The sequence below is a fragment of the Choloepus didactylus genome, chromosome 19 (assembly GCF_015220235.1).
Source record: "Choloepus didactylus isolate mChoDid1 chromosome 19, mChoDid1.pri, whole genome shotgun sequence".
In the NCBI taxonomy this organism is placed as follows: Eukaryota; Metazoa; Chordata; class Mammalia; order Pilosa; family Megalonychidae; genus Choloepus; species Choloepus didactylus.
In genome coordinates, this window is record NC_051325.1 from 39,282,758 (window position 1) to 39,295,885 (window position 13,128).

At 38.5% G+C, this 13,128-nt stretch overlaps 1 protein-coding gene across 2 annotated transcripts in view; it reads right to left on the reverse strand.

Annotated features, from left to right (window-relative positions):
• LOC119515566 (ubiquinol-cytochrome-c reductase complex assembly factor 1) overlaps window positions 1-6,916 on the reverse strand; it is a 115,750-nt gene extending 108,834 nt beyond the window's left edge. The window contains exons 1-2 of one of the 2 annotated variants that reach the window (XM_037811627.1): window positions 6,857-6,916; window positions 750-854 (exon numbers count right to left, since the gene is read on the reverse strand). In XM_037811627.1, coding sequence (XP_037667555.1) covers window positions 750-854; window positions 6,857-6,880 — 129 coding nt within the window. In that variant the 5' untranslated portion in view covers window positions 6,881-6,916. The remainder of the gene's footprint in view (window positions 1-749; window positions 855-6,856) is intronic. The other variant, XM_037811626.1, reaches the window with a different exon arrangement.
• Between the last annotated feature and the right edge of the window lie 6,212 nt (window positions 6,917-13,128).

Here is a 13,128-nt window from a genome sequence, read left to right on the forward strand (position 1 = left end):
AAAGGCTAAGTAAACAGAATATCATGTGGCCATTAAAAATTTTAATTAGAAGGTTTATTTAACAATGACTGCTTTAGTAAGTGAAAAGGCAGCAGAATATAAAATTTCGTGGATATGTGCTATGGTACCTGAGGAAAAAAATTACTATACACACACATATACATAAGGACTAGAAAGGAAACAGCAAGATGAAAATATTGATGTTTTCAGGTTTGAGGTCATGGGTTATTTTTATTTTCTTTATTACTAAATTATTTGTACAATGAACAAAAATCAGGAGGGGAAAAAACCCTCAAGGAGGGCCCAGCGTGAACTACATTATAATGAATCATGTGGTCAGGGGTAAACTAAGGCCTCAAATGAGTGTTCCTTGGATTTTATGACCAAAATAAGGGGGGTAAAAAAAAAAAAACATTTTTCAGCCCCAAATAAAAGTGGCACTAAGTGGCTACAAAAAGAAAAGTGAAGAAAAGTTAACTCTGAGATGAATATCTGGAAAGACTCCCTAACAGTAAAAATCATCAGACTGTAGCATGGTATCCTGGGCTAAGTTCCATTGCTGGGGTATTTAGAAGCAACGCCCTAGACTATACTGTAGGAATCAGCCCTGAGCTGACACCACAGAGACCCAGAAGTGGTCTCATGAGGTTTTTCCATCACACAATTTGGTTGGCTAATCTATAAATACATGACATTTGGACATAAATACTTACGGTTTTCATACCAAGCAAAGGAACAACAAACCTTACCTGGGAAGTGCCAGACAGAGTTCTGCCCCACAGTCCCTGAGTAGGAGACACAGGTCCCAGTTGATAGCATACTGGAACCCACTGAGTGAGACTAGTTTGGTTCCTCTAGAGAAAGAAAAAAATAGTCTGTCAGGAACCTAAATCAGACTCCCCATCTAGAAAGCAAATAGGGACCTAAGTTTAGAAATCCTGCCAGAACAGTAACAAGGAAAGAGAAACTCCAAATGCTGACAGAACCAAGCCTTCCAGGTTCATCTCTCCAAGGATAAGATGTATCCCTGCCTACTCCTGGTCCCAAGGACTAAAAAAAATTCTGGCTATAGTTGACTCAAGCAGGGGAATATGGACTCCCTCTGGGGAGGTAAACAAAACAAGTAGACTTCTGTCACTATACAATAATATTACCATTCAAATTATAGTTTGCAATGCCTTTTCACAAATACTAATCTGATCTTCATAGGATCCCTTTATGGTAAATAGTACTGGGATTACTGTCATCCCCAGGTGAATGAAGACGGGCAGAAGTTTAAAGGGTGGGAAAACATGGAGCAGGCTGATTCCTAAGACAAAAAGAGAGATTAAATGGCTATTTGAGCTATGACTGAGATTCGTTTTTTTACTCTAGCATTTGCTGCCCTCAGAAGGGTCTCTTGGATACAAAACTATGCAGGCTGGGGAAAAGTGTCTTATTAAATGAGAATCTTGCTTTTTTCATGAACCTGAGACACTTCATTGTATAAACAGCACTGATGTACAAAGCACTCGCAAGCTCTGTTCTAGGAACTAACTCTAGTGAATCCAAGGGTTAATTTCTCTTAACCTATAGACCTTATAGGTCCATAATATGGACTGAACACACAAATTGTTTGAAAATACTTTGCCAAGCATACAGTGTAATACTAGGAGTCAAAGACCTGAATTCTAGTTTAGACTAAGCTACTCTAGCATCTTTACAAGGACTTTAACCTGTATAACACTTGGTTTGCTCATAGTAATTATTACTAATAACTATGAGCACTTACTATGTGCCAGGCACTTTTCTAGGTGCTTTACATATTATGAACTCATGCTCACCATCCAATGACCTAGGCACACTGTTACTACTCCATTAAAACAGATGAGGAAACTGAGGTATGGATAGGATAAGTAACTCCCCAAGGTCACAGTTAATAAGCAGTAGGATTAGGATTTGAACCCAGGAAGTCCAGCTCCAGAATCTCTGCTCTTTAAATAGTATAAAAGGGTAAAGGGAATATTTCAAGGTCCATTCTAGCTCTAACACTCTATGGCCTAGTCTTGAACCAATTAAACCATAGTATACTATTGTGGAAAGAACCAAGTACTTGGAGTCAGAAAGCACTGATTTGACTCTTGGCTCCACTGTTTTCATGAGTTACATATTAAGTCCAATTTCTGTGAGTTGTGGTTTTCTTTCTATAAAATGAAGATAAAATCCCTACTTCTCAAGTTTTAAGAAGAAATTAACAAATGTAGCTTGCAGTAAGACCACCTCAACAAATACCGAGTCTGAATGTTTCCTCATGAGTAGGCAGGAAAGGGCAGGGGTGGGATGGAAAGAGGTTACGGTTTTAAACCTAGAGATGCTTTCTAAAGTGTCTCACAGTTCTAAAATTGTGTAATTATTTCTAAGAGCCACTCACAGCACTGTATATTTCAAATGAAAAGTAAAGCTAAAAATATTTTATTTCAGCTAAGGTTTTAAGTGGAATGGTTTTCAAATGAGACAGTTACTGGCTTTTTGTTTTACTTATGCTGACATATTTACAAGAATCATTCAACGTTGGATGTTCCTTTGCTAAAAATGTCAATATGGGATAAGATAAAAATTCTGCAAGTTTAGGCCCAAAGGAAAAAACAAGTAAGAGAAAATTACAAGTAGGAACAATGCAAAATTTTGGAAGATTTTTTTGAAGAATTTCAACACATTTTTTCCAAAATCAACAAAATTTTTCTCTGTAATTTTGGCTCTACTTGGTCTTATACCAACACTTTAAATCCATTCTTTTTAGAAAAGGAGCAATCAGCTATGTTTTCTTCTCCAATTCTACAATGATTCTTGTCCAAATCATTAATTGAAACTGCTAAGGTGTAGCAGAAAAAATGTTTGAATCCAGGCCTGCTATAAATAGCTGTGTGACCCTGAACTAGTTACTTAAATCCTCTGGGGCCTCCATTTTCCCTTATGTAAAATGGGGATAGTAAAAGCTACCTTGCAGAAGTGCTGCAAGGAACATTTATAAAAGCACTTTGATAACAGTAAATCATGCACAAAGATGCCATTGTTATTAACAATTGTTACTGAATTAATTGCATAAGTAAGCTCCTCTTTCCCCAGCTAACTGTCATAGCAGCAAGAGCTATATTCCTAAAATATTGTTTTAAACCTGGCATTCTCTTAAAAGCTTACAGTGGCTCCAAGACCCATTTTAGTCAAACGTAAACATCTGATCTTTATGGGTCTTTACCAACTGGGCCCCTCTTGATTCATCTTTTTTTTTTTAATTTGATTCATCTTTATACTTAACCAGCAGCACCAAAACCTGACTCTGAGTCTCTGGTTTGGGAATCACTGCTCTATTCCACACAAGCCAATTGCTTTGTTACTTTTTCTGGGACACTCATCTTCACTCCTATCCACACCATAAGCTCATTTGCTTCATGAAATCCTTCCAGATTCCGGGTTCTACTTACTATACTTGGTCCTTTTCCCTTCCCATCGTTCCCAACACTTCATTTATAAATATAAATCTGTGGAAGTACTTATCCCTCTCTTACAGGTATTAATATATTAGCTATAACTGTAGCTTACCTCAACTTCTCCCAAGTTCAGAAAAACATTTATAGCCATTCCAAGTAGTTAAAAATATTGCTACTACAGGATAAATAAACCTTCAGTAAGTGGAAAGCAGTTTTATTATTGTTTTGCTTCACCAACACCCCTCACCCAGTCCTATAGGCTCTATTTCCTCAATACCTCCAGAAACCATTCCTTCCTTTTTAGCTACACTGACCTTCCTTCAGCACAGGCACTATTCTCTTCTTCCCGGATTACTACAGTAGCTTCTGAATGGCCTTGGGGACTCTAATCTCAGCTCCCTCTGAATGATCCGCTCACAACTGCTACAAGGATCCACTGAAACAAAACTCTAGTAGCAGGTACATGGATGTTTATTATGTTGACTTTTCTCTTTTACTTTTTTATACTTTCCAAAATAAATTTTTTTAATTTCAATTTAAAAATGAGAGAAGAAACAAGTCTTTTCCTGCTTGATCAGTGGTAGCTGGAGGAAGGAGGGAACAACAGAAGAAAAGGATTACAAAGAAGCATAAAGCAACTTTTGGGGTGATGGATATGTTCATTACTCTGATTATGGTAATGGCTTCTCAGATGTATACATGTGTTAAAATTTATCTAATTGTACATTTTAAATAAGTGCAATTTATTGTATGCCAATTATTCCTTAATTTTAAAAAATTAAGGGAAAAAGAGTAAATGGTCACACCTGACTATGGTTCATTAATTTTCTTTTGGTATGGTAGGAGCATACTGAAAGGAATGAAGTTATTTCAGGATATTCATTTTTCCCATTACTTTGCTTTGTTTGTTTGGAAATGTTTTTTTATTTGGTAAAGTTAATTGAAAAACTTTCAAAAGAAAAAGAGTAAATGAATCAAAAATCCTTTAAAAATTAATCTCCCTAGATATATAGATTGCTAGATTAAATGATATAACAAATGTAGCAAAATGCTAATAGTTGGCACATCTGGATATCTGAGTGGGGGTACACTGGAATTCTGAATATTATTTCTATATTACTTTTGCAACTTCCTGTAAGTTCGAAATTATCTCAAACTAAAACGTTTAAAATAAAGTAAATCTTCCCTTCCTTAAAATACTTCAAGGGCTCTCCTTTGCTTTCAGAATAAACCTCAAGCTCCTGAGCATGATACACAAGGCCCTGCCTCCTCCTGCCATTTCCCCGTAAGTGCCCCTGGCTCTAGCCAAACAGATTTACTTGCAGTTTCTTGATTCTTCTAGCCGTTTCCTCCATCCTCTAATTCTCTCTTCACTCACAAGGGCTTTTCCTAATGGACACTTGTCCTAAAGCCGGGTTAGGTGCCTCTCAAAACTACTCCTATAGCACCTGGTCCATATTTCTATCACAGCATTTTAAGTACTGTATTTGTAGTTTTATTTTCTTTATCTCCCAACAGATTATAAAATTTAGATTAAGGTATATGTTTTTCATCCACAGTGCCTTGCATAGTTCTTAGAATGTAGTAGTAAACATTTAAAATAGTTGAATTAAAAGGGAATAAAATTGTTTAAACATAACCTGTGTCAATTGATGCTCCAATCAACCCTATCACCTTACTGATTAAGAAAATCTGAGGCTCAGAAAGGTTAAGTGACTTGCTCAAGGTCACACCAATGGTAAGTAGTGCAGTTGAGCTTTCAGTCAAGGTCCTGCAGGCTTCTAGACAGGCATACTTTCCTGTATTTGTGAACTCCTCACACTGCTAGCCCAAATGCCTCTTCAGAGCAGGTAATCAATAAATATCTACTACTTTCATGTTTACTGCCACTTTCAAGTAGTCCAAATGGGATTTCTATTGCTTTATTACACACTACATTATGACCTATGATAAGAAGAGTTCAGGGAATTACAGTATAAAGGGAAAGTGACTTTCCTTATCTAAACTAGCTTTTTACTTAAAAAGATAAATAGAAAAGGATAAACAGAAAAACAGAAGATCCAACTAATAAAGGGCAGATGGAGAGATAGTTTCTATAAATGCTACTACCCAAAAAGAAATGAATCTGCAACTGCCCACATGCTCATGCAAGAATATTTACCATAGCTAGGCCAATCACTAGCTTTCAAGATGAATCAAGGTGTTCATTTCAGTTCTCTAGCCCAATAAACTTTTCCCAATTTCCCCCCAAATACCCACCTTAAGAATCAAATAATTTAAGACATCCTAGTTGCCATTTCCCCAGCAATTCTCAGATTTATGCCCAGGCATCCACAATTACTTCACCAAGTGAAACTCTGTAAATTATAGGAGCTATTCTTCAAACAAATATTTATTGAGCACCAATTACAGGTACTTGCACTTTGCTAGACTGACAAGAAATACAATAAGTAAAACTGCAGTCCTTGTAAGACATACATAAAAAGATTAACATCTCAAAAGATAGCCAGACGCAGAAACAGAACAGTGTCTGCTATGAAAAACAACGTCCTTGACCCAGTTTTTGAAAGACTTGCTAAAATTATCAACTCTCCCATCCCTCCAAGTTCAGATACTAAGCTCATGTAACCTCTTAACCCTTTTTCTACTACCACTTTCTTTCTCCTTTAATTTCTAGAGGCCAGAGTATGCTAGCACAGAATCTCAAAAGGTGCAGTAGCTTCCCTTATGGATGCTAAGTAGTCCTTTCTTACTTCATCCATTCATTCATTTATTCAACAAATATTTACTGAACACCTATGATGCGCCAGACCCTGCTAAGTAAAGTGAAAACGACAGATATGGGCCCCGTTTTCATCCAGCTGTGAAATAATCTCTACTAGTCCTCCACTTAACTAAACAGTTACGAAGTCTCTCACTGATCTCTGAAACAAACCCGGAGAGCCTCCGAATTCGAAAGGACCGCAGGAGATTCATGTTCTCATTTTTTTACATAGGGCAACTGAGGCCCGAAAATGACACGCCAAAGGTTACACTGTGCACAAACCAGTGACAGAACAGGGACTAGAACTCAAGTCTTCAGAAACTCCTGTCAGTGCCTCACGTGCTGCTTCTTCTTGAGAGGACACGGTTGCAGGTGGTGACTGAGGAATAGGAAGCCCCATCAAATAAAAGGCTGAGTGTCACTCTCTACCTCCTCGAGAGGGAAGCTGAAGCCAAATCGGAGGTTCAGAAGAGACTGCTTCAGTTTCCCCGCAGAAAAGCGGCCGCGCAGTCTCGCTATCTCACAGGCTCCCCTCCTGCACCTCCCTTCAGTTCCTCCCGCCCCGCCCTGTCCGGTTCAACACTGAGGCCCAGAGGGCGATCGTGGAAGTTACTCCTTCACTCACAAGGACTCGCACGAGCAACGCCATGTTCCTCCGCAACCATTTCCGGGTGAAAAGTAGGTTTCCGGAGTGACCGCGGCCACTGCCCACTCATACGTCATCCTTTTGCCTGCGGCAATGGCGGCGCAGGCGCACAGAAGTCGATGCGCGCGCGCTTTCTTTAGTATTCTCTGGCCGCTGGGCTCCGGCGGGGACTTTCTTTTCTTCTTCGTCTTTTTCTAACACGTCACAGTGATACAGTCACCTAGCCAGCTCTCGGCCTCCTTGACCTCTGGCCCGGGATTTTCCTATCCTTGTTCTCCTTATCCCCATCTTACCCAACTGACGCCTCAGCACTCTCAAGGCTTCTTAGAGCCTTCTTCCCCGAGTCCACTACCACAAGGACTCACCTTTTTTCACTCAGCAGTGAAAAGGACAGGATCTTACGGGACCCTAACAATTAAGAGTTCCCTGAAAGGAACCTAACAAGAAGTAGCAAAAGATGAAAGGGAATGCAAGGCATATCAGAGCCTGGAAAGTCAAGGGAGAGGGTGGTCACACCCTGACCTGGGGCCAGGTAGAAATAGATAGAGGTAGAATGAGGGTTTGGGGTTTTTGTTTAGTTGCTTGTTTAATGGGAGCATCTTTGAATATTGATGGGAAAGGATTCTTAAAGTCAAAGATACAGGAGGAAGAATCAAGGATGCAGGAAGTTTCCTGAGGAGGTAGGAGGGAATGGCTTTGACTAGAGGGTTCCTCTTCCATTGTATAACAAGAGAAGAGAAGAGAAGGTGTGGGTGGTCCTGGATTTCCTGGGAGGAAAGAAGTTGGATATTGAAGATTTATCTTTCTTTTCATTCAGTTAACAAAGACCCATTGAGTAACCACTATGTGCAGGACACAACAAGAAAGGTGTGCAAACTGGTTTCAAGGAGCTCATAATCTGTTGAAAGGGACACACAAAAGTCTAGTAAACCAATGAAAAAATAAAATAATTTAAAATACTGTAAGTGCTATGAAGGAAACACCTAAGCTAGGGAATATAATGGGGAACTATTTTAGACAGTGTGGCCAGGTAAAGGCCTCTCTGAATAGGTGACATGTAAGATGGGACCTAAAGGATAGAAGGAACTGACCTGGAAAGTGACTTCACACATGCTATTCCAGCTGCAAATATTGGGAGGTGAGAGTGGGAAAGAAGATTCCAGAACAATAGTCTTGAAGAGGTAAAGAAAAGGGGATATTTGAAGAACCCAGACAAGACCAGTGTGGTGTTTAAATTAATCTTAATTAATCTAAAGAGACAGGTAGGCGCTAAATTAGACAAGGCCGCCTAAGTCAAGTCTGGATTTTATTCTAAGTTTAGTGGGAAGCCCTGTAGGTTATTAAGCAGAAGAGGGCTATTTGATTCATGTTTAAGGCGTTTACTTTGGCTACTTTATATAGAATGGATCAGAGAAGGTTAAATATGAAAGATGAATTAGTATGCTAATAGTCTACTAAGACAATTGATTTTTCACATTTGAAGCAAAGGAAACATGTCCCTATTTATATAACTATAGAGAAGTAATTGGTGAGCAGCAGCAAGAAGCAGGTAATAAATTAGAATAATTTCACCCACTGAAACCCATTCATCTTGCTTCAGGAATGGGTTGTCACCTCCTCCTGACTAATTCCATATATATTCTTTAACACTATTGACTTTTGTAAATGTATTTGCTTTTGTTTTTATACAGAATATAAAGATTTCCCTCACTAATCCATGTGAGAATTTTACCACCCTGAATGAAGATGCTTTCTGCACACAAGTATGTAGCTTACATGTGTAGCATTGGAAACCAATGATGTAGTGTTCCTACATGTAAATTAGGACAAAAAGGAGATTAGACAAATATTCAAGTTAACCAGATTCAAGGAGAAAACATGACACAAAATTGTGCAAATAAGACCAAGTCACTAATTCACCCAAGAGATGATGGACTAAGATGTTGGAAACAAGAGAAAAGATTGATATAAAATTTCCTTTCTGGGCCTCACCCAGTTCACGATTGCAGAGTGAGACACTTCAGTGCCTCATTACCCCACAGAAGGTTTGAACCACCAGAAGGAATTGGCAGAAATATCTTTCTCAAACCTCAAAGCTCCGGAAGATAAAGGACTGCAGTAACCAGGAGAGTGACAAATTTAAAATTAAAAATAAAAAAAAAAGGCTACTTAAAAGCAGTAGGATCTTGTGGATCTTGTGGCATCCTGTCTGTCCCTCCCCTGTCCCTTCACTGGCTCACAGAGGAGCTGGCCTATGGTCCTGGTGCAAATCCCTGTTCCTGGTCCCAGAGGAAACAAAGGAATCCTTGTGCACCTACTGGGAGCATGTATATCTGGCCCAATCTGTCTGCTGGTGGTGGCCTGAAGGACTTGCCACCCCAGAACTTACCCCATATGTAGAAGGCAGCTCTACGAACACTCCGACAGACACTGCAGGAGAGCAGTTAAGTCGTGCTGCCTGGGGTAAAGGATTGCTGGCTGTGGGACATGCGGTACGGTGTGTGGTCTGTGAGGAAACTGTTTCCTGGGGAAGAGAGGACATTTGGAATCATGTAAACAGGGAATTCTAGGACCACATACGCCTATCCAAAAGAAGACTGTCATGCTCACTCAGAAAGGATCAGGGAAGCCCCCATGCTTTGGCCTGGAGCTGTTCTCTAAACTCTTATAGGTAAGCCTTGAAGGAGAGTACTAGCACAAGTCAATCTGCAAAGATATTTTCTTTTTTCCTTCTTCTTCTTCTTCTTCTTCTTTTTTTTTTTTTTTTTTTTTTTTGTTCGCTCCTAGAAATCAAGGAAAGCTCTGCCATAACACTAACTGGATATAGCTAGTGTCATAATACTAGCTTAAGGAATGGAGACTTCAGAGCCTAAATTCCAGCAATAACACACTAAAATTTCAAAGTGTCCAGATTTTGACAAATGGTCACAAAACACAAAGAAACAGAAAGTGATGGCCCAGGCAAAGGAGAAGATTAAAGCATTTGAAACCATCAGTGAGGAGGATCAGATCTGGGAAATTGCAGACAAAGACTTTAAAAAATGGTCCTAAATATGCTCAGAAACCTAAAGGAAAACATGGACAAAGAGCTAAAGGAAATCAGGAACACAATAGAGTAACATAAAGAGAATAGCAATGTAGGGATGGAAATTATGAAAAGGAACCACACAGAGCTGAAGACTATAGTCACAGAAATTAAAAATTCCCTACAGGGGTTCAATAGCAGATTAAAGCTGGCGGAAGAAAGATTCAGAAAAGTTGAAGATAAGACTATTGAAATCATTCAGTCTAAGGAGCAGAAAGGAAAAAAAAATGAAGTGAACAGAGCCTGAGGAAACTTTGGGACAACATCAAGCATGCCCATATATGCATCATGGCAGTCCCAGAAGGAGAAGAAAGAGAGTAAGGGGCAGAGAGAATATTAAAAGAAATAATGGCTGAAAACTTACCAGATTTAATGAAACACATGAATATACACATCCAAGATGCTCAACAAACTCCAAACAGAATATAACCAAATAGTCCCATGCCATGGCATATCATATTCAAACTGTCGAATGCCAGAGATAGAAAAATCTGCAAGCCACAGGAGAGAAGCAGTGAGTCTTGCTCAAGGGAGCCTCAATGAGATTAAGTGCTGATTTCTCATTGGAAATCATGGAAGCAAGAAGAAATTGGGAAGACTAAAATATTGAAAGCAAAAATAGACAATAGATTGAAGCTGCATGAAGAAATAAAAATCTCTTATAAGGGTAATGACATGATAAATATAAATGCGAGTACTTTGTATTTTTGTTTGTAACTCCACTTTTTTACTCCCTACAGATCTAAAAGGCAGATGCCCAAAATGTAATGACACATCAGTGGTTTTGGACACATAATGTATAAATATGTGATTTGTGACAAGAACTACATAAGGGGGGGGGGTGTCAGGGGGTATAGGAACATATTTATGTTTGCTATTGATATTGTTAAGTTGGTATCAAAGCAAATAGGATTGTTATATATTTAGGATGTTAAATTTAAGCCTTATGGTAATGACAAATAATATGCCAGAGAATATACAAACTTGGAGTCAGAAAGTAGAGTACAGGCTGCCAGAGGTTGGCAACAAGGGGAATGGGAAGTTAATGCATAATGAGTATAGGGTTTTTAGGAGCGATGGGAAAGTTTTAGTAATAGAAGGTGGTGAGGGTACCACAATATTGTGATTGTGATTACTCCCATTGAATTAGTATGCCTGGGAGTGGTTAAGATGGGAAATTTTATGTTCTATATATGTTTCCAAAGCTAAAAAAAAAAAAAAAAACTAAAGAGACAATGTTAATTAAAAGCAATATATGGTCCTGGATGGGAACTAGCAAGGGATGAGAAAAGGCTCAAAGGGACATTATTGGGACATATGAAAAAAATGGAACAAAGTCTTTAATCTGTATCAGTGCTAAATTTCTTGAACTTGATAACTGCACTTAAGGTGGTTACATAGTGAATATATCCTTGTTCTTAGGAAATGTACATGGCGGTATTAAGTGTTTAAGGAGCATGTTGTATATCACCTATACTCAAGTGTTCAGAAAATTGATGGGTGAATAGATAGAGAGATAGGAAGGCAAAATGGCAAAATTGATTGATCTGGATATTGAGGGAGGGAGTTAAGGGTATGTTGAAGTTCTCTTTCTGGGGTTGTATTATTTTTGTAACTGTCCTGATGCTTGAAAGTATTTCAAAATAAAAATTTTTTAATTTTCCTTTCTGATGGCTTCCATTTTCTTTGTGAACTAGAAGGAGAGTTTTCCTATTTAGAGGGATGCAGATGGTCTGGGAGTTTAGTTTAGAAGAGTGTAGAAAGTTTAAAATAGCCACAATGAAGAATGAAAGAAAAGGGGACCCGGGAAACACTGAGGAACTTGAGGTTGGATAGTCTTCATTTTAAAAATTTTAGTGTATTATTTCATTTTAAATTAACAGGTGTTACATGATTACATTCTCTTTTCTAAAGATTAGCACACTACACATAATGCTAAAGTCCCTTTTACTATATCCTTGACTCTTAGACCCTTCTATGCTGTCTAAAATTGAATTTCCTTCCACATCTTTTTAAATACTTTTACATACATATACACGTTCCCTTAGAAACTATCATTTTGGTGTGTGTGTGTGTAACATAATTAGCAACATATCATGTTATTTTTCTGTTTCTTTTTTCTAACTCAACAGGTTTGACAGATACATAGATAGATAGATAGATAGATAGATAGATAGATAGATAGATAGACAGAGATATATTGCTCCATATTGACTCAGTTCATTTCCTTTTAACGCCAGATAGACTTCTATCTTATGATGCATCATATGATATGGTATAGTTGGCAGTGTTTATTTCCTTTTTTTTTTTTTTTGCTCTTATAGCCAATGTTTTCATGAACATTCTTGTACATTTAAGAGCAAAAATTTTAATGGCACCAATCTACTTCTGTGTGATTTTACTCCAAAAGCATTTGTTAGCCAGAAGAGAGAGCTGAAAATTGGTTTCATTAAAAATTAGGTTTTTCCATGCCATGGAAAGCCTGTTATAAGGGCAAGGAAGTGATGATTTTGTCAAGAAAAGTTTCAAGTGATAGGCCAGTAAGTCCAGATAGTGAAGGAAATGAAGAGAGGAAAGAAGAGGGAGTAAATGAGTAAAAGAAAGTATAATGGGAATAACTGAGCAAAGGCTTAAAGGATTCGAAGTTGTAGTCAGACAGTGAGATTATTTGAATTTATGATGTTAGAGTTAGGATTATTCTGAGTAGTGACAAAGTGAAGGGGATGGCTATGGAAGAAGGTGACTGAAGTCACGTGGAGGTGAAAATCCCTGGAATAGAAGTCTTCAAAGAACTGAGAGCCCAGGGGTTAGGATGGGCCATCTACATAGACATTTAGGTCATGTAGGATGACAACTGGATGTGAAATGAAGAAGCACACTGTATGTTTGATGCCAAAATCTATGATAAATAGGGAGTGTCCATGAGTTTGGTGGTAGAATGATATAGCATGAGCCTTTGGGGGTCCAACAACTGAAGGAAAGCTCTGGTCCAGGCCCTTCCAGTCCCCACTTGATCTTGAAGTCAAGCAGCCTGAAGCCAATAAGAACATCAGAATTGCCACATGGGATAGCCCCTAGATCCCTCCAGCCCAAGGTTCTGACTCTGATGGGGGGGGGCAATTTGGGGGAGATTATGGTCAACCTCTTTGATATTAAAATTTTTTTC